Source organism: Gracilinanus agilis, chromosome 1 (assembly GCF_016433145.1).
Source record: "Gracilinanus agilis isolate LMUSP501 chromosome 1, AgileGrace, whole genome shotgun sequence".
Taxonomy (NCBI): Eukaryota; Metazoa; Chordata; class Mammalia; order Didelphimorphia; family Didelphidae; genus Gracilinanus; species Gracilinanus agilis.
Window position 1 is genome coordinate 664,469,557 of NC_058130.1, and position 22,431 is coordinate 664,491,987.

Consider the following 22,431-nt stretch of genomic DNA (forward strand, 5'->3'; position numbering starts at 1 on the left):
CTTTCTCTTCCTTCCTTCCTTTCTATCTCTTCCTTCCTTCCTTCCTTTCATTCTTTCTTTCTTCCTTTCTTTCCTTTTTATCATCACAGAGTGGGAAGAACACTGGATTAAGACTTGGGAGCCCTGAGTTCTAGTCCCATATATGTTGCTCTGGTGATCTTATTATCAATCCAGTGCTGTGTCCACTGTACCATGTCATGTGATGTGGCAACCACAAAAGCTAATATGACTTTAGTCTGAAGAAATAGAAGAATTTTATCTAGGGTGAGGGGAAGTTCTCTGCTTTTGTGAGACCTTATCTGTAACATGGTTTCCAGTTCCAGTCATCAAATTTTAGAGAGGTAATTGATATAATGGCATATATTCAGAGGAAGATAAGGTTTGACTTTAAATCCTCCAAATTATTTCCATTAGATTGTAAGCTCCTTCAGGGCAAGGGCTGTCTGTTTCCTCCTTTTGTATCCCCAGGGCATAGCACAAAACCTGGCACATAGTAGGCATTTAATAAATGTTTACTAATTGATGGATTGCCCTCTGTCCATTACCATGCCAAATGCAAAATGTTGAAAGGTACTTGAATTGTTCAGTCATCAGAAGAGAAGACCCAGGTGGGAGTCTGATGATAGCAATTTTCAAAAACTTCTCATATGAGAGAGAAATCTGGTTTAGCTAGGAAACATTTCAGCGCAATACAAGGAAAAACTAAACAGTAGTACTCAAAGTAGAAAAGGGCTACCTTAGAGAGAGATGAATTCTGTCACTAGAGGTTAGCAAAGAGGCTAGTGACTTTATTCTTTGAAGTAAGCAGCATCTAGATTATCATTTATTGGGCAAGTTGGGAGATGGGATCATGATTTAGGCTGGGCTTGGACTAGATGATCTTTGAATTCCCTTTAAACTCTGAAATACAAGGCGAAGGAAACAGCCTTTCATCCTGTTTCTAAAAGCAACAAATCATTACTTCCAATGCCAATCAGATGCTTGGAAGGCTGCCGGGATAGTCTCTGAGATCCTCTCAGAACTATGATTACTCTAGGAATCTTGATGTAAAGTCTGAGAAACACTTATTCAGACCAAGGAATTTGAATATGATTTTTAAAAATATAGTACTAGAGAGACAACACAGACAAGCACATTTAATTAACTATATCATGGAGACTCCCAGGCTGTTCTGGACTGCACGTCTAGATGACTTCCATTGTTCATATGTCATGTGTCCTTAGAGCAATGGAAATGATTCTGAAATGAACATCTCCCCGAACAAGAAACCAACAAAACCATATGATTATTTAATTGCTTTTGTCAGTACTCAAGATAATGCCAGAGTTTATCTGTTAGTGCAGAGGATAGAATGCCACACCTGGAATCAGGAAAACTTCTCTTCCTGAGTTCAAGTCTGGCCTCAAACACTTATTAGCTGTCTGATCCTGAGCAACTCACTTAACCCATTTGCCTCAGTTTCCTCATCTATAAAATGGAGAAGGAAATGGCAAACCACTCCAGCGTTTTTGGCAAGCAAACCCCAAAGGGGTTTCAAGGGGGGGATCAAGAAGAGTCAGACCTGTCTGAAAATGACTGAACATCCAAAAAGAATATAGCATATTCTTTTGAATATCCTTAGTATCATTCTAATGCACAGGACTGAGCACGTTATTCCCCTGTCCAAAAAACTTCAAAAGCTCTCTATGGCTTTGAGGAAAATGAAAAAAAACAACAACAACACAAAAATAAATTCTTTAATCTGGTATTTGCAGCCTGTCACAATCTGGTTTCCATACTTCACATCACTCTTCTTCAGGCCTTCTATGTTGGGGTCAAACTAGCCTGTTTGCTATAACATGAACTTCATTGGCATTTGTTCTCTGCCTCCATGCCTGGATTGTAGTCTCTCTTCAGCTCTGTCTCCAAAAATTTTCCTTCAAGGCTCAGCTCCAATATTCCCTCCAATGACGAAACCTTTCCCAATTCCCCTGAATTGTTAATGTTTTCTTCTTCCTCAAAGTATACTGCATTTACTTAACTGTTTGTATGTTGTATTTCCAAATGAACGTGAGCTCCTCAGGGTCAGGGACTCTTTTGTTGTTGATGTTTTTGCCTTTGTGTCCCTAGTGCCTAGGACACAGTAGGCATAATTAAAAGTCTGTTGAATAGCAGAATTGAAACAATAAGAGAAAAATAATTATCTTCTCAGAGTGGATTCAATTTTTAAAAGCACTCAAAAGTCAGTTGGAAAATATTTGGTATAAAATGTGATGCTCAGGCTGTGGACTATTAAGGTAGCTTAGCAATGCACAATTGGAAGGCAGTTGTGATGTAGTACAAAGGACAGTGGATGTAAAATCAAAGGACATAGGTTCAAGTCCTGGATCCACCATTTATTAGCTGTAGGAGTCATATTACACTGCCTACTTCATAGGATTGTGAGGAAAGCTCTCTATCAACGTTGTTGTTGGATATTAATCTCTTTCTTAGGAGTGGAAAGGTAGCTAGGAGCCATATTGTTTATGGTTTTGATTGTTAGGCTAAGTAGTTTATATTTGACCCTAGAGGTAATGGAGAACCACTGAGGACTTCTGAGTAGGAGAGTAACATGGCCAGAGATGGACATATTATATATATATATATGTATATATACATATATATGTAAATTTTATTTATATACTTTATATATATATATACATATATATATTTAATAAGAGAGAAGTTAGAGGCAAAAGAATAGTTGGATTTCTTTTTTTTAGGTCTTACTTCTTTCCTGAGAAATACTTTTCCATACTGTAAATTGAAAACTTCAAATAAAACCAGTTTCTGGAAAAACCAAAACAAAAATGTGGTCAGAAAAGCTTTTTTTTTTCCTAGAAGAGAAAAATTAAAATGAATTAAATGAGAGGTTAACAGGGTCCTAGCCACCCACAAGAAACCTGTGAATTTGACCACTGAAAAACTTTTCAGGTTTTTAAAGAATTAACCTTTCAAATGGATTCAAATGAATAACCTAGGTGAGAGGTGATGAGGGCCTTAACTATGGCTGTGGTGGTCCAAGTGGACAGGAGAGACATATGGAGACAGGAGTCAAAGGTCTTGACAAGTGACCAAACATCCATTGATCAATATTGATTAAGTATCTATGTGCAGGGTCAATTAGTTGTTTCAGTAGATTGAGAGCCAAGTCTAGCAATAGAAAGTTCTGGGATCAAATATGAATTCAGACACTTCCTAGCTGTGTGACCCTGGGCAAGTCACTTAATCCCCACTGCTTAGCCCTTTCTGCTCCTCTGCCTTGGAACCAATACACAGTATTGATTCCAAGATGGAAGGTAAGGTTTTAAAAAAAAGTGTCCATATGCTAGGCACAGACTATGACAAAAAGCAAATCATCTTCATCTCAAGGAGCTTACTTTATTTGGGAAAAGTATAGGCAGGAGCAGCTAAGTGGCACAGTATGAAGTCTAGATGAAAACTCACATTTCTGAGTTTAAATCTGGCTTCAGACACTCACTATTTGTGTGACTCTGGACAAATCACTTAAGCCTACTTGCCTTAGTTTCCTTATTTGTAAAATGAACTAGAGAAGAAAATGACAAACTTTGCCAAGAAAACCATAAATGGGATAAGGAAGAGTCAGAAATGACTGAAAACCACTGAATGACAAAAAACATATAGAAAGAGAAGTAAATACAGAGTAATTTGGTGGGGGAGGGAGAGCAGTACTAGCATAGGATAGAATGAAAAGGAAGAGAAAAAGATGACCAAAAGTTCAAGCCTGACTATTAAGAAGGAGGTTGATGTTATCAAGAGAGATTGGGTAGCTATATACAAAGAGGCCAGTTTGGGAGAGGGGAGAGAAATGATGAGTTTATTTTGGGACATACTGAATTTGAGATGCTGGGACTACCTTCAGGAGGCAGTTGTCAATGTGGAACTGTGACATTGGATCAGCAGAAGGGTAGTGGTTCTTGTTTTAGTGATAGAGAAACCAGAGCACTTTTTCAGGGTAAGAAGGCTCCCTTTGACAGATAGAGATCAATGGAGCAATGTCCTGAAGAAGATGAGAAGGAACAGGAACAGAGACACATGTGAAAATGTTAGATCTGGTAAAGGGAGAACCACCTTAATCTCTGAAACTGCAAAGAAAGTGGAGAGAAGATGAGTATGCATAAACACAAAAGGCAAGATAAATCTCCAAAGATTAGGGCCACAAGCACAGATCCTGGAATGTTAAACTGAGGAATTTTCCCTTTATTCTATAAGCAATCAGTCACCATTGAAGATCCTTGGGCAAGGGAATGTCAGGATTGTAACTGATTAAAGAAGATGAAACATACTTCACACTAAAGATGAGTAATTCGGGCTTTCCAAGAGAGTGGAATTTGGGATTTCCAGGGAATTTAGACTTCATTTGACAGCTAAGAGACATTCAGAAACCTTCGTGCTTATTTAGTGCAATATTTCTCCTGATTAGGGTGCGTGGAGATGAAGAATCAAATATTCATTACAGATATTCACACATCAACACCTTTAATTTTCACATCACGTAAATATTAATTCATTCAGGGAAATTAAACTCCAAGGTCCTCAACTCCAAATCAACTCCCTAAATATTTTAAAAGCTATTTGTCACCTTTAAGCCTGTCTATTACACAATTTAAGAGTTTTTTTAAAAGAGCAATTTACTTAAAGAAGGCTAAGAATTTTTAAAAAGCTCCTTAATATGAAATATGTTAATATGTAAAAGGGAGAGAGAGAGAGAGACAGAGAGACAGAGAGACAGAGAGACAGAGACAGAGAGAGAGAGCGCGACAGACAGACAGACAGCATGGAGCATGGATGAGTGGAGAGAAATCAGGTAATAGCTAGAGTCAAGATCTGCTTCTGACACATACTGGCTGTGTTATCCTGGGCAAATCACTTAACTTCTCAAAGTTAAAAGCTCAAGGCAACTCTCCAAGACTTTAAATATACAGTTGTTTTGGTGGTAGGAGTTTTTTTAGTATGAATTCCTTATGGAAATGAAATTGATCTCAGTTCTTCCCCTCTCCCCCCCAAAAGGAGACAGGGCAGCGTTTATAATGCCAATGATAATAACTCCATACAACATAAGACCTAAATTCAAGGTAACTTGATATGTTCTAAAGTGATATTTACTAGGTGTGTGACTTGGAAAAATCTGTTCACTTCTCAATCACAGTTTCCTCTTCTGTAAAATGGGCATAATAAGAATTCTTAATACCTAGGTTTGTTGTTAAGCTCAAATAAAATAGTGTATGAAAATCATTTTGCAAACTACATAAGTGTAAACTATTATTCATTCCTTCAATCATCCAACAGATATTCATTAAGCTGTTATTATTTGTCATAGCACTGTACTATGAAACCAAGAAAACTAAAAAGCATGTGCATGCATTTTAATGGGAAAGAAAGTGTGCAAAAAATTATTTGCAGAATGTAGGTCTCATTAATTATTATTATTAACTGAATGAATGACAAATCATTGATTAAACACTTACGTGTGTCATGGGCAGCTAGGTGGTGCAGTGGCTAGAGAGCAGTGGCTGGAGTCAGGAAGTCTCATCGTCCTAAGTTCAAATCTCGCCTAACACATTTACTACCTGTGTGATTCTGGGCAAGTTGCCTCAGTTTCTTCATCTATAAAATGAGCTGGAGAGGGAAATGGCAAACCACTCCGGTATCTTTGCCAAGAAACCTCCAAATGAGGTCACAAAGTCGGACATGACTGAAAAAATGACTGAACAAACATGTAACATACATTGTACTGGGTATTGCTATTGTTATTATTGTCATTATCAGTGTTACTGTTAATGATAAAAGGATGTAAGTTTTCCAAATGAAAGATAATATAAGACAAAATAAAGAATTGAACCTAGCATCAATATTTCAAAATGAAAATTATATATAGGGGGACAATTAGATGGTTCAATAGATAGAAAGCCAGGCCTGGAGATGGGTAGCTCTAGGTTCAAATATGACCTTAGATATACTGTGTGACCCTGGGCAAGTCACTTAACCCTTATTTCCCAGCCTTTATTGCTTTTCTGTGTTGGAAATGATACTTAAAATTGATTCTAAGAAGAAGGTAAGGGTTTAAAAAAAAGGAAAATTATATGGAGTTTCAAGGGTTCTAGCCATAGCGCAAACAAGCAATATAATAAACACTGATTTTTATAAAGGAACCATTGCAGCTATACAGAACATAACTTCAGATAAAAAAGGGTTCCTAAGCCACATTCACTGACCACTGCAGATCTCATTCTCTTCTCCAATGTGCATCCTGACCCCAACCCAAAATGTTTATACCATGCCTCATCTCTAGCTGATGTTTAATAAAATACTAGCTGAATAAAATTGAATTGATTTTCTCTTATAGAAAGTAAACAAAAACTCTTAGGATATTTCATTCTACATTGCTCCAGAAGCATTTATAAAGTGCCTATTAGGTGCAAAGTCAAAAAAGGGCCTGGGCAAACATTCTAGTGGCCTTTCTTCAAACACACAATGTATGGAATATCACCCATAACTCCACTGGCAATAAGTCACTGGGAACAAAATGCCTACAAAGTACAGATCAAATAAGTGAAACAATTCTCCGATTACCTGATGTATAAACACATCCCTACAGAACAGTTATCATCCAGGCAGCCGGCTTTCTTCTAAGGAGATGGATTATTATTGAGTTAATCTCAGTGCACCAAGATACTTGGCTGACCTAGTTTTCGCTAATACCATTACACACATAGCTTAGCCAGTCACAATATTTTGCAGATTGAAAAACGTATCCAGTGCTCTCCAAACACATTTTATTATTATCTCTTCATTTGAAATGACACAAAATGGCCATTAAAATAAAACAAAAAGTCAGAGCAATCTGTGGTTGATGCACTTGGGTGAGGCTACCAGTCTGCATTGAACATGGAGGAAAATATATCTTTCTTATTTCTTTTTTTTTTTAATGATGGAATATAATGTAGAATATTGTCTATATTTTGGTTTCAGTTTGAACTGACCCTACAGTTATAAGGGTCTTAAATATACTAAGTGCTACTGGAGCTATTAAGGATTCCTCTTGAGTATGATATAAAATTGACATAAAGGTCTTTTTTGATTTCTATTTTTTAAAAGACTTTCCACTTCAGAGACTTAACAGGGCTTTTTCCACTGCTTTCAAAGCAACAAAGACTTCTAACGTGCCTTCTTCCTATTTCTCTTCGCTTCTAACAATAAGTAAAACACTCTATGTCCACTTTGTAAATATACCAGCTTGCCATGAAGAAGAGAGGGTTGGCCTTGGAGTCAGGAAGATGTGTTCAAATTTCACCTCTGACACACACTACCTGTGTGACTATAGGGAAGTCGCTTAATGTCTTTGTGCCCCAGGCATAGTCTCCAAGACATGGAGAGCTCATACAAGAATTCCCCACACCAGAAAAATTAACCCCAAATAGTTGATAAATGATGAAGCAACACTACTCCAAGTAGCTTTTCAGATTAATTGGCTAGACAACAATAACTCAATTTATTTAACTCAGTTTCTATTTACCGATCATTGACTGCTTTCTTTAAGTTTTATTTATGGATTTTTTAAACACCATAATCATTTCCTTTATATTTTTCCCCCACCCAATACTTACTTCCTTATAACAAAGAAAATCTTTAAGGAGACAGAAACAAACACTGTGTTTGACAGTGTAAGTGGCATTCCACCTGAACCATATTCCTCTACCTCCTACTTTTCTATAGAGAGACTTTCACTTAGTTTCATTTTTGTTAAGTCTTATCTTTTGTTAATAAAAAAAACTTTTTAGAAGATCTTTGAGATCATAATGAAAGTCTTTGTGAAGGGTCTCTTTGTAGGGAGCAATGGAATCTCATTTTTGGGTTTTTTGGAAGTATGCTCTTATTTACTCCCCCTCCCCTTCTGCAGTCCATCTGGGAGGAAACAGTGGGGTACCTTGTGTGAGTAACTGAAGGTTCCTGACTTCTTCTCGAACCTTCAGCTGAAGCACCTGCTGCAAGATGTGCTGTCGGAGGTTCTCTTGGGCAATCCCCATTCGTTCCAGCTTTTTGTCAGTGAGTCTCAGGAGCGCCCGTCCTGAAGTGTTAGGAAAGAGAAAACAAGCAATACTTACTTAATGATCCCCACACTCTTCAATTTATTATTTTTGATTAATCAGCTTGGATTTGGGGGTTTTGAAAGAAGAGAACTTGATATGATGATAAAGGGAATATAAAATAAAGTGATTTCTGTTACTCTTAGAAAGAGGGGGACAGTTAGATCATATACCCAATTTGACCTTATCTTGGTATATACTGTATGAGACGCTGGTCTAATTTCATTCTCTGCCATACCATTTTTCCAATTTTTGCAACAGTTTTTGTCAAACAGTGAATTCTTATCTCAAAAGGTTGGCTCTTTTAATTTATCAAGCTAAATTACTATGGTCATTACTATGGTCATAAATTACTATGGTTTATTACTAGGTTTTGTGAACCTAATCTATACCACTGACTCACCACTCAGTTTCTTAGCCACTACCAGATTATTTTGATGATTACTGCTTTGTGTAATACAGTCTGAGATCTAGTACTCCTCGGTCACCTTCCTTCACTTGATTCTCTTGATATTCTTGACTTTTTGTTCTTCCAGATAAATTTTTTTCTAGCTCTATGAGGTATCTATATTTTTCATATATTATTTTCTCCCTCCCTAGTTTTCTAGCTCTTTAGGCAGTTTGATTGTTGTGGAACTGAATAAATAGATCAGTTTAGGTAAAATGCTATTTTTATTATATTTACTCAGATTACCCATGAGCAAATAATATTATACATGATTACACATGTAGAATCTATCTATAGATTGTTTGCTATCTCAGGGAGGGGGAAAGGCAGGGAGGGAGTGATGAAGGGCGTGTCAGAAGAAGGGAGAGAATTAGAACGCGACTTTTTAAAAATGAATGTTTAATTATGTAACCAGGTTAAAAATGAATATTAATAAAAATGAATGTTTAAAATTGTTTTTACACATAATAGGGGGAAGAATTAAATATTATTTTAAGAAAAGAAAGAGGGAGATAAGAAGCAGAGATGGTATAAAGCTATACATTTAAAAATTAATCTTGCCTTCCATCTTAGAATCAATAATATGAATTTGTTCCAAGGCAGAAGAGCAGTAAGGTCTAGGCAACGGGGGGTCAAGTGACGTGTCCAGAGTTACATTGCTAGGAAGTATCTGAGGCCAGATTTGAATCCAGCACTTCCCATTCCTAGGCCTGGTTCTCAATCCACTAAGCCACCTAGCTTCCCTTTATGCATTTAAAATAATTTTTATTCATAACATTTTTCTTGTACATTACCAAAATTTATCCAAGCATCCCTCCCCCTCTTCTTTCCTAGAACTATTTAATATAACAAAGAAAAAAGTAAAACCAATATATCTATATGTATATGTACACATATAAATATAAAGTTTGAAAATATAAACAATATTTCATATCCATAGACCTTCTTCTTCTGCAAAAAAGAAAGGTGGAATTATCTTCTCATATCTATTTTTTCATGATATGCTTATTCTTTGTAATTAGGCAACATTGATTAAAAAAATCCTTCCCTTTCCTCTTAGAATCAACACTGTGCATTGGTTCCAAGGCTTAGAAGAACAATAAGGGCTAGTTAGGCAATGGGGGTTAAGTGACTTGGTCACACATCTAGGAAGTATCTAAGCCAGATTTGTACACAAGCCCTCCCTTCTTTAGAACTGGCTCTCAATCCATTGAGCCACTCAGCTGCTTCTGTAACATTCATTTTTATTGTGGTTGGCTCTTTCCATTTATATTGTTGTAGTTATTGGGTATGAACAACAAAATAAACGGAAAGGACCAACCACCAGTTATTTAATTGTTGTATTTATTGGGTAAGGGCAGCAAGGTGACACAGTAGATAGTGAGCCAGTATCTCTACCAAGAAAACTCTAAATGGAGTCATGAATAGCTGGACATGACTGAAAATGACTGGACATTTGTTGAGTATATTATTTTGTTGGCTCCTACCAGACTGAAACTGCACCTTTTCCCCACTATGACAAAGAAAAAGAATTAAAAAATGAGATAAAACAGTTTGTACAAAATTCTATTCTATAATCTCCCACTTCTCTGTCCTGAGGGAAAGGATATATTTTATTATCTGTTCACCAGAAGATTCACTGGCTTTTCATTTAGTCAGAGTTCAACTTCTTTTTAATCTTTTCCCAGTGTTACAGTTTTTTTTATATATTGTTCTTTAGGTTCTGCTTATTTGATTCTTTACCAGGTCATCTTCCCAGGTTGTCCATCATATTGAATATATACTAATATTCCATTACATTCGTATGCCAGTTTGTTTAGCCATCACCCAACTGATGGGTACTTGTTTGGAGTTATTTTGCAACCAAAAACAGTGCTGCTAACTTTTTGATTACATAAGCCACAAGACGGTGGACTGGACTAGACATTTTCTCTGATTCTCCACAACCTCTCAGACCTCTCTCCAAAACAGAAATTACACCCAAAAGATAAAGCATCTCCAACTGTTTTAATGGTCTGGGTCACCCAGAATACAAAATAAGGTAAAAAAATTCACTCAAACCTGAGATCTGATGCTAATTGACCCTACGCTCACCTAGAACCTCTCCCTTACATTATCAGCAGTAAGGCTGTACTAACCGACCCAAGGATATAATACAGACTTATATAAAAACTCATCCCTGTACTCTGTTCCCAGTCTCTTTGTCCTGTGCATAGAGACCTTGGCTCTAGCCTACAGATGTTTGCTCAGGGCTCAATCGCCAGCTTAGCCCAAGCACTTCAGGGGCAAATTCCTCTTAGGGCATGAAACTCAGGGAATCAGACTCTGCTAGTGCTGGGCCACCTGAGAAAAAAAGGCAGTAGGACAGGTCACCAGGGCAGGATACTGTTCATGTGAAGAGCTACGTAGCACTCTATCAAGCCTGAGTGAAAGAGTCCACTTGAGGACATTTCTGGCCATCCAAAGTCATGTTGGGTACAGACCAAGGCTGGTAAACCATGAAATCCCCCTTGTGGGAAGAGACCGAGACACTTAAATATCTCCCTCCCCCCAAACCAAAATCAGAAGGGAAGGAGTGAGAAAGGGAATAATAAAAGAAGAGGGATGGGAAGGCTAAAAGTATTTAAGATTTCAGGAAGGAGAAAACTCAAAAATCTTAAACACAAATCAATAAGAAAAACAGTAATAGAAGGAAATTTGGACTCTAGATCTAACAGTTGAGTTTAGGCATCTATGAAGAAATATTTAAAACAAAAGGGAAATGATTCAATATGAAACAAAGGACCTTGGAATATGAGGAGACCATGCAACCACAACATACATTATTCCTGAGGGGTTTAAAAAATGAGAATTTTGCGTGCAGAGTTTATATCCTACACAACAAAACTAATGAGCATAAAGAAAAACTTGTATCTCTAATGGCAAGTCTCACCAAGGAAACAAAACAGAGAACAATAGATTGGGAATGTAAATACACAGAAATGAGGGATAACCTAGAATAAAAAAAGCAAAAAAAAAAAAACCAACATTAAAAGAAAATATGTTAACCATGTAAACAAAACTTAATAAACTAAAGGACAGGGTGTCCAGGGAGAAGAAAGATCATGGGTCTCCTGGAGGAAAATGACAGGACAAAAATCTTTGACACCATAATAAAGGAAATAATAGAAGAAAACTGTCTAAAACTTTTGAACATAGAAAATAAAATTCCAATAGAAAGAATTAATAGATCATCTCTAGAATAAAACCCAAGGTTGCAAACTCCAAGACCCACAGTGATTAAATTTAACAATTCAATTCAGAAAGATGTTTTGAAAGTCATTAGGAGAAAGACCTTCAAATACACAGGAAAGGACATTCAAATAATGCAAGACTTCTCCATTCCTACTAGAAAAAGGAAGAGGGAATGAAAAAATGTGTTCTGAAGAATAATGAACTTCAGGATGTTGTCCAGGGTGATTTTCAAATCTTTATGTCACTAACAACATTTAGTACAGTAGAAAAGCACATACATAAAAGGGGCTTAATAAATATTTGTTAATTTCATGTCATTTACCAATTATCTGCCTCAAAATAGTTATTTCACTTCTTTCTCCTCCAATTCATTTTAGTGAATTGTCTTTTGTGGTACTAAGCAGGAGTGGGATAGTATAGTTAGTCTGTAGGGTAAGGGACTCTACCCACAATCACAAAAGTTGCCTACTAACCAGAAAATATGAGACCTTCTCCTTTCGATAAGTCTATAAAAATTTATCCAAGAGAGATGGAAATTAATTTCCTCTTGAAACCTCCAATTTTGGCAATCCCCAAACCTATCCTTGGCTAGCCTATAGGCTCCCGAGTTATTTTTGTTCTATGAACTTCTTTCAACATTAACAATAGAAAATATGATATGAATGTCCAGGATAATTTAATATGTGACTCATGATATTCTTTGCAGTTATTTATTCAGCAAGGCATCATTAAAGAATATTTAGCTCAATTTCTTTGGTCCATCATCTATACATAATCCAACCAACAACTTAATATTGTTAGAATCTACTTGAGGATATAGTAAGAGGAAATGAGAAAATCCAGTGTTAAAAATTCTTAATCTTATTGTTCATCAATTTTCCTACCATAAAATGGAAAGAATAGATTTCTACATTCATGAAACCTGGAATAAGCACAGTATGACATATGTGACATATATATTGATGCCAGAAATAGTTTCATGTGGATTTGTAAAATATATGCATATGTAAAGGTACATAGCTAGACATAATAGTATCCATATACAGAGATCTGCTATGACTTTTGTTATGTTTCTCAGTACTTCCAAACTAGCTTGCACTGATTGATATCATCACAGTGATCAGTCATCTGATCATTCTTGTGTGAAGGAAATACGTCTGTGAGATGACTGAATTTGGGATACATTTTAGGACCCTGGAATGTAGTAAAGTTAATTGGCCCATACAGGGATCAAACCCATGACCTTGATCTCATTAGCACCATGTTCTAGCCCAGTGAACTAACTAGCCTTTTTCTGTAATCGAGGTCATGGGTCTGACCAGAATCACAGCAGCCACCTGTGGGAGTGGAATGTGCAAGCTATCAAACAATGCATCCTCATAGCTCAGAACAGAAAGGGGGAAGCAATGCCTTGTAAAATCAAAATGGCAGAGGGAATTGAGATCATTCAATGATGAGAATGATTTTTCAAACAGTGGATAATTTAGAACATAAAAGTACATCCACTTCTTATTTATTCAGACTCTAATTCTCTTTTATGAGGAGTATATACATCTTGCTGATCTGCTAATTATTATCAATAGTAGTAGTAGTAGTAGTAGCAGCAGCAACAGCAGCAGTAGCAGCCCCAGCAGCAGTAGCAGCCCCAGCAGCAGCCCCAGCAGCAACCCCAGCAGTAGTAGTAACAGTACCCATTAAAAATGAGGCTTACTGAGGCTTTTACATATTATTTTAAGGAAAGGTCCATTTATTTCCATGTTTCCTAGTATTTTTAATAAGAATGGATGTTATATTTTGTCAAAAGCTTTTTTTTTTGCATTTATTGGTAATAATTAAATTTCAGTTGGTTTATTATCGATATGGTTAAATGTGCTAATATTTTTCTAATATCAAATCAGCCCTCAATTCCTGGTATAAATCCTACCTGGCCATCATAAATAATCCTTGTGATAGGTTCCTGTAATTTCCTTGTTAGTATTTTATTTAAATTTTTGCAATCAATATTCATTAGCAAAATTGGTCTATAATTTTCTTTCTCTGTTTTTGCTTTTCTTTGTTTAGGTATCACTACCATATGTGTGTAGTAAAAAAGGAATTTGGTAGGATACCTTCTTTTTCTATCTTTCCAAAGTATCTATATAGTATTCCTCTTCTGATGGTACAGGCAACTTATAGTTTTATAAATACTCATTCATTTCATGTAGATTAAAAGATTTATTGGCATACATTTGGGCAAAATAGCTCCCAATAATTGCTTTAATTTCCCCTTCATTGGTGGTGCATTCACCCTTTTCATTTTTAATGCTGGTAATTTGGTTTTCTTTCAGTTTTCTTCTTTCTTTTAAAAAAATAAAATTAACCCATTGTCTATCTATTTTATTGTTTTTTTCCTATAAACCTAACTTCTAGTTTTATGTATTAGTTCAATGGATTCCTCGTTTTTTGTTAAAGAAAGAGGATAAATAAACCCAGGTGCTATTTCTCTGGACTGACAGGCTCTATAATCTGAACCTGTCAAGATGGCTCAAGATCCTCAGGTGGTAGATGAATCTAGGCTAAGCGAGAGATGAGGTCGCCTGGGTGATCACCAATGTGCTAGTAATCCCCAGGATTTATGAAGTTCAGTTTAGCCAATCCTATACCTCTTTAACAGTGCCCAAGCCAAAGTATTAAGGAGGGGTTGTATGTATGATCAACAACTCCTCTAGCTCTTTGGCTTGGGGTTGGGTTTGATGATGAAAGGTTGGTTTGGGCTGGTATTGATTTGCTAAATGGATAACACTAATAATCTGACTGAGGTATGATAAATCCCTTTCCCTATAGCTGTAGATGTCACCAGTCAGGAAGGAGCACAAATCTTCAGCTGGATTAAACTTTAACAGGATTTATTGCTATCTTAAGGGTTAGGAACAAGGAATCAGGATAGAGGTTTGGGAATGCTATACTATGACTAATTAAGTTAAGGTGATCCAAATCTATAGGTAATAGGTTGATATTTGGCTGGAGATTCTTCTCTCTCACACAATCCCTGGTCTGACCTAGCCGCAGTGCAAACCAAAGGACAGGGAAAGATTGATGTTTTTCTTATCAGCTTGATGTTATTCTCTCTTAGCCCTATTAGTATCAGGGGCAAATGAACTTCCTATGGCACTCAGGTATGGATCCTGGATTTGCAGGTCTATGGCCTACCCTCCCATCCACCACCCTCCTTCTAGAATTCCCTTCTCCAATTGAGACCCTGGGTGGTGCAGTCCAAGGGTATTTATAGAGGTGGTCCCAACTGTCTTTTGGCCTTAGCTCATGCCACCTGGGTAAATTCTAAGTTCTTTAATCGATAATCTTGTCACTCAAGCTGTTTTCCATCTTGTCCCAGAAGTTCCTTATCACACTTTCAGTTTTATTAACTTCTCCTTTGCTCTAATTTGGTTTGTAACTGGGAATTTAAAATTCATAATTTTTCTAATTTCTTTAGTTGCATGGCCAATTCATTGATTTGCTCTTTCTCTATTTTATTATTGAAAATGTTCAGAGATATAAATTTTCCCCTACGTACTGCTTTGGCTACATCCCATACATTTTGCTGTTGTTGTCTCATTGTTGTCATTCTCTTTGTTGAAATTTGTAATTGTTTCTATGAGTTGTCCTTTGACCCATCTATTCTTTAGAATTAGATTATATAGTTAATAATTACTTTTTATTTTGTCTTTCCATGGCTTCTTACTGAATGTAATTTTATTATGTTATAAACTGAAAAGGATGCATTTATTATTTCTGCTTTTCTGTATTTGTTTGTGAGATTTTTCTTATGCCATAATACATGTTCAGTTTTTGTGTAGGTGCCATATACTACTGAGCAAAAAGGTATTCTCCTGTCTATTTCCATTCAGTTTTCTCCAAAGGCTCACCATAGCTAACTTTCACAACTCCACCAACTGTGCATTAGTTTGCCTATTTTTCCATATCCTCTCTTTGCATCTCAAGCTTTATATCTTAAGTCCCTACCCACAAATGACAGTTCTGTAATGAACACAAATAGCAATTAGCAATGAGACCTTTTAATACATGTCAATAGCAAGATAGAAATATGAGAAAGTATATGTAAGAGAATATATATCAGACAAAATAAACTTTAGGAACTCTTCTACTGAGAGTAAAGCAATTCAGCTTATCCAAGAAAAAGTTCCAGATCTCACTCAAAAGGGAAATTCCTCAAAGAATATAGTATAGCAAACCAAGAATAGGGACATGATGAAGATTGTCAATGATTCTCATATTGGCTTTTTCCAGTTTTTTTCTCCCTTCAGCAACCTCAAGTGGGGTTGGCATCATGCATCTTTTCTTTCAAGCTTGAAACCAGAAGAAACCAACAGATTAAAAAGCCCAAAGAGATTCAAGAGACTGATTTCTCTTCTATCCCCATCTTGTCAACTCTGCCCACCCCTCTTAAAAATATTGAAATAAAATATTTAAACAATTGGAAGTCTCTTCTTTCTTCAGAATCTTCTCTCTTCTTACATTACCTTCCTTTCCAAGCACATCTCTTCCCTCCTTTACTACATAAGAGAGCTATCTTCTAACAACAAAGGGTTGTGTGGTAGAGTGGGGTGAGGCAACTAGGCATTACAGTGAATAGAGCATTGGACCTGAAGTCAGAAAGCCTTAAATACAAATCTGGCTTCAGAAAATAATTAGCTGTTGGGCATTAGGCACATCAGTTAACTTCTGCCTGCCTTATTTTCCTCATCTGTAATGTTGAGATAATAAAAGAACCTACCTCTTAAGGTTATTGTGAAGATTAAAATAAGATAATATTTGGAAAGAATTTTGCAAATCTGAGAGTGTTAAACAAATGCTAAGTATTTATTATTAACGAAGAATAAAAGGGAGAAAAAAACAAAAGCAATCCAGTAAGACACTCACTTAATGCATGTGAAGACTTGCAAAGGCTGTTAAAATATTTTCTCATTTTATATTTGCATCTACCCTGTGAAGTAGGTGTATTTTACAGACAAGGAAACTAAGGCTGGCAAAGGTTAAGTGACATGCTCAAGGTCATACAGTAACTAGTATCTGAGGCTATATTTGAATTCAGGATTCCTGAATTCAGCAGTGTTCTATCCAATATACCTCCTTCCTGCCTCAAGATCATGTTCTGCACTCATAGTCTTCCATCTGCAAAGATGGAAAGGAAAGAGCTGCATTTCATCATTTCTTTTTTTCCAGGAAAAACAGTTAAATATATATTTTAAAAATGTAATAGTCTCCTAATTGCTTTCCCCTTTTCAAGTCCCTTCTTTTAAAAATCCATCCTTTCCACAACTGTCAAAAATAATATCTTTAAGTTCAAAAAGAGTGTGACTGACCATGTCTTTTTCCTAAATTCAGAAACTTTTTTTTACTGTCTATTCCCTTTAGGATAAAATAGAAATAACTCAGCCTAGTGTTTAATGCCTCTACAGTCTGGCTCCCACCAAACTTTCCAGTATTATTTTACCTTGTTCTACTTTGGGCTAGATCTTCCCCCATTTCAGGCAATGCCCTACTTCTTAACGTCGGACATACCAGTTCCCATGTCTAGAATACATTACTCCCTCATCCCCTCCTCTGAGACTTGTCCTCTTCCTTTCAGACTCTGTTCAGGTGTCACCTCCTTCATGAAGCTTTCCCCTTATTTCCCTTTCCCTCTTGTTGTTTGTGCTGAATTCCTCCTCAAATTACCTTGTGTTTACTTATTACTATTATTCTTTCTTGGGAACAGAGACAAAGGGAAGCATGGAATCTGGGAGGCTGGAAAATGGGATAAATTTTGCTTTGTTGTTCCTTGAGGAAAGGAACTATGTTGTTGCTATTGTGTCCTACAATCTAGCATAATATCATGTAACAGATATTTCATAAATCTTTGTTGAATTGAATTATAGTACTTGACAAATCAGAGATTTGAGGAGGAAATCATGTCTTCCTAGTCCTTCTGTTAATTGTATTATGGTGATGCTAGCTAAAATAAATACATCTTGTTTAGGAAGTGCTAGCATGAAATCTAGAGTCCTAAAAATGCCAGTAGATCCCCAAACACCAGACTCAGAAAGGACTACAAGGTCAGCCAGTCCATGCCTGTGGTTCTTGGTAAGGATGCCTGAGGAACCTTTCAAAACCAATACATTTCCATTTTCTCTTGCTTCAGAACATTTCATGAAGTCAACAGTTAGGTGTCCACTTTAAAAAAAATGATGATTATTTCACTGTTATCACTTTTCTCTGAGTAGAGAAGAAAAGGGGTTAATGTAAATTATCCTCTGGTTCCAGTCAGTTATTTATTGCTCTGATGGGAATGGTACAGTGAATCCATACCAGTCTTGGGTAAAAGACTGTTAAATAAGTTCATATTATGGGCTGAAAATATTCAGAAGCTGATGATGTTAATAGGAGGAAATAGTAATAATGTGAATTCTCATGTGAAATATAAACTCCGAAAGAAATCATAATATAGTGCCTTTCAAACGGACTGAAAATGTGGTTCTGAACAATTCTTAGCCCTCCTTGTAACACACACAGCTCATAATCAGTAAATTAAAGGTTACATACATTCTAAAAAACCATGTTCCTTGATGTATATACATTTACCAAAATACTTACTGCCTAAGAAACAGCAAAAATTTGTTTTAAAAAGGTTTCTTTGTTGCTGTTTTTTCTTTAAGCCATTGGAAACATCCAGCAATCTCTTTTCTTGAATCACTGAGCAAATTGTTTTAAAACAAAATCTGATACTAACATAATGTAGACTATATCTCCAAGATTTATGATACCATAAACAACCTTCAAGGTCTTTTCCTCTTTTGATGGGTAGACCAAGCCTTGAAATATCTTAAATTTTATTAGTCAGCAACTGGGTGCTTTGTTGGTTTTTTATTCCCTGTTAATCTAATGTTTCTTAGGTGGGCAGCCCAGGAGGCATCAGGTATCTCATTGTTTTATTAATTACAGAGAAGCATATTACATGGCTATTGGTGAAGCTCCTTTCTCCATTTATCCTACTCATGAGCACAACAGCCAAACACAGATAGAGTTCATACATTGACAAGATTAAGGTCAAGCTAGCTTGTTTCTGCACAAGATTTCAATTGAATCAATGACTCCTAAAACAGCCAATAAGTCAGAAAAATTCCAAAGTGAAATCAGTATCTTAAAAAAATGTTATCCACCTGTCTGTCTTCTCCAGGGAGTTCTGGGTTCCCTAAAATTTTTATGGCTTTGTGACTCCATTAGTGGGTTTATGTGCTTTCAAAATAAATTATCTCTGTGCACTAAAATCCTTTTCTTTTCTAAAATGTAATCTCATCAAAGGATATTTAGTAGGCTAGCCTGGCCCTGATTTAAAAGTATTCTGCCCCTTTTCCAAATTTTTTCTGTTTTTTTTTTTTTTAAACCCTTGTACTTCGGTGTATTGTCTCATAGGTGGAAGAGTGGTAAGGGTGGACAATGGGGGTCAAGTGACTTGCCCAGGGTCACACATCTGGGAAGTGGCTGAGGCCGGGTTTGAACCTAGGACCTCCTGTCTCTAGGCCTGACTCTCACTCTACTGAGCTACCCAGCTGCCCCCCAAATTTTTTCTGGACTATTCTTTCTGGATCTATTCTTTGTCCCAATCAGATTCAGCCTTGTGTTATAATTTTTTTCACATGACCATGAACTCTTTGAAGGCAAAGACTTGTGGGTATTTAAAAAAAAATAACTTCATGTCCTTGAGACTAGGATAGTTTCTTGATTCTTTATATAGTTATTTTGATTTATTTGTTTTTGTATTTAATTTTCTATTTAATAAAAAAAACACACCTTGTTTTCCCAACTGAATTAAAGGACACACTATCTATATAGCTGGGCCAGAAGTTTCTAGGTAAACCCAAGTACCCCCAAAGGTGGACTAGGCTTTATTATAGCAAGGATACACTGAGAGCTGAAGAAAAATTGTGTTCTAAGAGTTTGAGGTCAGCTTGAGAACTATTCCTGGCCTCAGGAAGGTGTTCTGTCACAACTGGATTGTGAGCTCCTTGAAGGCAAGGACTTGTCTTTTCCTTTTCTTTGTAACCCCCAAAGCTTACCCCAAAGTAGGAACTTATTAAATGTTTATTGACTACCCGACAATGGGCATATAGAAAAAACACTGGTTAAGTGGCGAAGTTTTCTGAGTGCCACCTGTATGCAGAACACCTACTTGAGATCATGGGGTAAGATACAAGGAAAGGAAATAGGTCATGCCTACTTTTGATGAGATAATGACTTGAAGGAATAGACTATGCAGAAAGGAAAATAAACATTTATTCAGCAAAATATACACAAATTAACATAATGCCACCTGAGTACTTTGCTCAGTGATTCCTAGTTTTGACTCTGTAACTTGACAAGGTGACATCATAGTTTCTTATGTCTTTTTAAATCATGTATTATTGGAAAGCATATATTTTTGGGAAATGAAGTGGCCTGGTAAAATAGGAAAGAAAGTTATAGATGACTTGCAGAAGGACTACACTAGTTTTTAAGATGTATGAAAAAAATGGGAAAGAATGATCATGCACTGGTTCTAATTTTCTATGAAATAGTTATGGAAAACAATGAATAAGGACTATAAAGGATGAGAAAGTGTGGACAGGATTCACAAATGTAGAGAATAATCACACCAGCAGAATCGAAGATTCTTTCAATATTAACATTATAAGGTTATTCCAATTATTTCAGAGGCTATCATACAATTATATTCAAAAATTTAAAACAAATGAATTCTAATTAACTTTAATTAAACATAAATAAACACCATATTTTTGGTGAAAGAGAAGTTAGTAAAAAAAAGTGAAAAAGTGTTAGTAAACCAAACAAATACAAGGTTTACAATTCCAAAACAGTTTGCAATTATTGACAAAGTTGTATAGCTTTAATCTGAGAAGTGAATGTTGTTTTGTTTTGTTTTTGGGGGGTGAGAAGTAGTGGTTAAAAGAAGGTACATAGAATGTCAAAAAAAAGGCAAATGGCAAGCATTGTTACATAAGTATATGTATATTACCTTATACACATGTGATTACAAGATATATATTTATATGTTTGTGTGTACAAATATACATATATCAGTAGACACATATACACACACACATATATAGGCGTGTGTATGTATGTACATATATACATGAAATATCAAAGCTAAGTTGTAGTATTTGGAGAAAAAGCTATGATTTAAATTATTTTGTTAATATTGTAAACTGTTATGTGAAAATACTCCTACAAATGCAGGTGAGCATCTTCTTTTATAGACTTAAAGAACTGCTTAGAAAAGTAAGAGGTTAAAAGATTTATTCAGGGTCACACAGCAAGTGTGCATCCAAAAGAAGGACTTGAAAACAGGTCTTCTGTGCTTCAAATTTAACTCTCTACCCACTATACCACAGCTATGACATAATAAAATTTAACTTTTAATTAAAATGATGTCATTTTAATTAAAAGTTAAATGCAAATACATATGGAATACCTAGGTGGTGCAGTACTTAGAGTGTCAAGCCTGGAGTCAGGAAGACCCAAGTTCTAATTTGGCTTCAGACCCTTACTTGCTGCGTAAGTCTGGGAAAGTCATTTAATCATGTTTTTCACAGTTTCTTCATCTGCAAAAATATCTGGAAAGAGAAATAGCAGAACACTCCAGTATCTTTGCCAAGAAAACCTCAAATAGGGTCACAGAGTCAGACGTGATTGAAAACATGAAAACAATTGAACAACAAATATATATTAAGCAAGAATGACTAGAAATAAGAGAATGAATTAAGAATTAAAGAAATACAGCATTTCAGATGAGTACTTTGTCTTTACTGCTATCAATTATTACTTTATAAATATTTGGTATTAGCTATCAATAGACATATGGGAAAAAGCTCTAAATCACTAACAAATAGAGAAATGGAAATTAAAACAATCACACCCATCAAATTAGCTAAGATGACAAAACAGGTAAATGACAAATGCTGGAGGGATTGTGGGAAAACAGGAACCCACATATTGTTAGTGGAATTGTAAAATAGTCCAAGCATTCTGGAAAGCAATATGGAACTATCCCTCAAAAAGCTATTAAACTGTGCAAAACTTTTGATTCAGTAATAGTCTAACAATTACCCAAAGAAATAAAAGAAAAAATAAAATGGACCTATCTGTTTAAGAATATTTATAGCCTTTCTTTTTGTCATGACATAATATTGGAAACTGAGGGAATGCCCATCTATTGGGAAAGAGATGAATAAATCATGTTATATGAATATGATAGAATACTATTATGCAAGAAGAACTGATGAAGAGGGTGGTCTCAGAAAAAATTGGGAAGACTTGCATGAGCAAACAGAGCAGAATGAGAAGAACAATTTATAATAACAATACTGTAAAGATAATCAACTTCAAAAGACTTAAAACTGATTAATACAATGACCAACCACAATTCCAAAGGGCTCATAATGAAACATACTATCCACTTTAGTTGAAGAGATGATGACTCAGAGTTGCAGACTGAAGCATTGTTCCTTCCTTCCTTCCTTCCTTCCTTCCTTCCTTCCTTCCTTCCTTCCTTCCTTCCTTCCTTCCTTCCTTCCTTCCTTCCTT

The 22,431-nt window shown here is 35.9% G+C and overlaps 1 protein-coding gene across 1 annotated transcript in view; it reads right to left on the minus strand.

The window, feature by feature from the left end:
- The window catches only part of SAMD12 (sterile alpha motif domain containing 12), a 327,999-nt gene that overhangs the window by 474 nt on the left and 305,094 nt on the right, over nucleotides 1-22,431 (minus strand). The window contains exon 4 of the mRNA XM_044684170.1: nucleotides 7,967-8,107. Coding sequence (XP_044540105.1) covers nucleotides 7,967-8,107 — 141 coding nt within the window. The remainder of the gene's footprint in view (nucleotides 1-7,966; nucleotides 8,108-22,431) is intronic.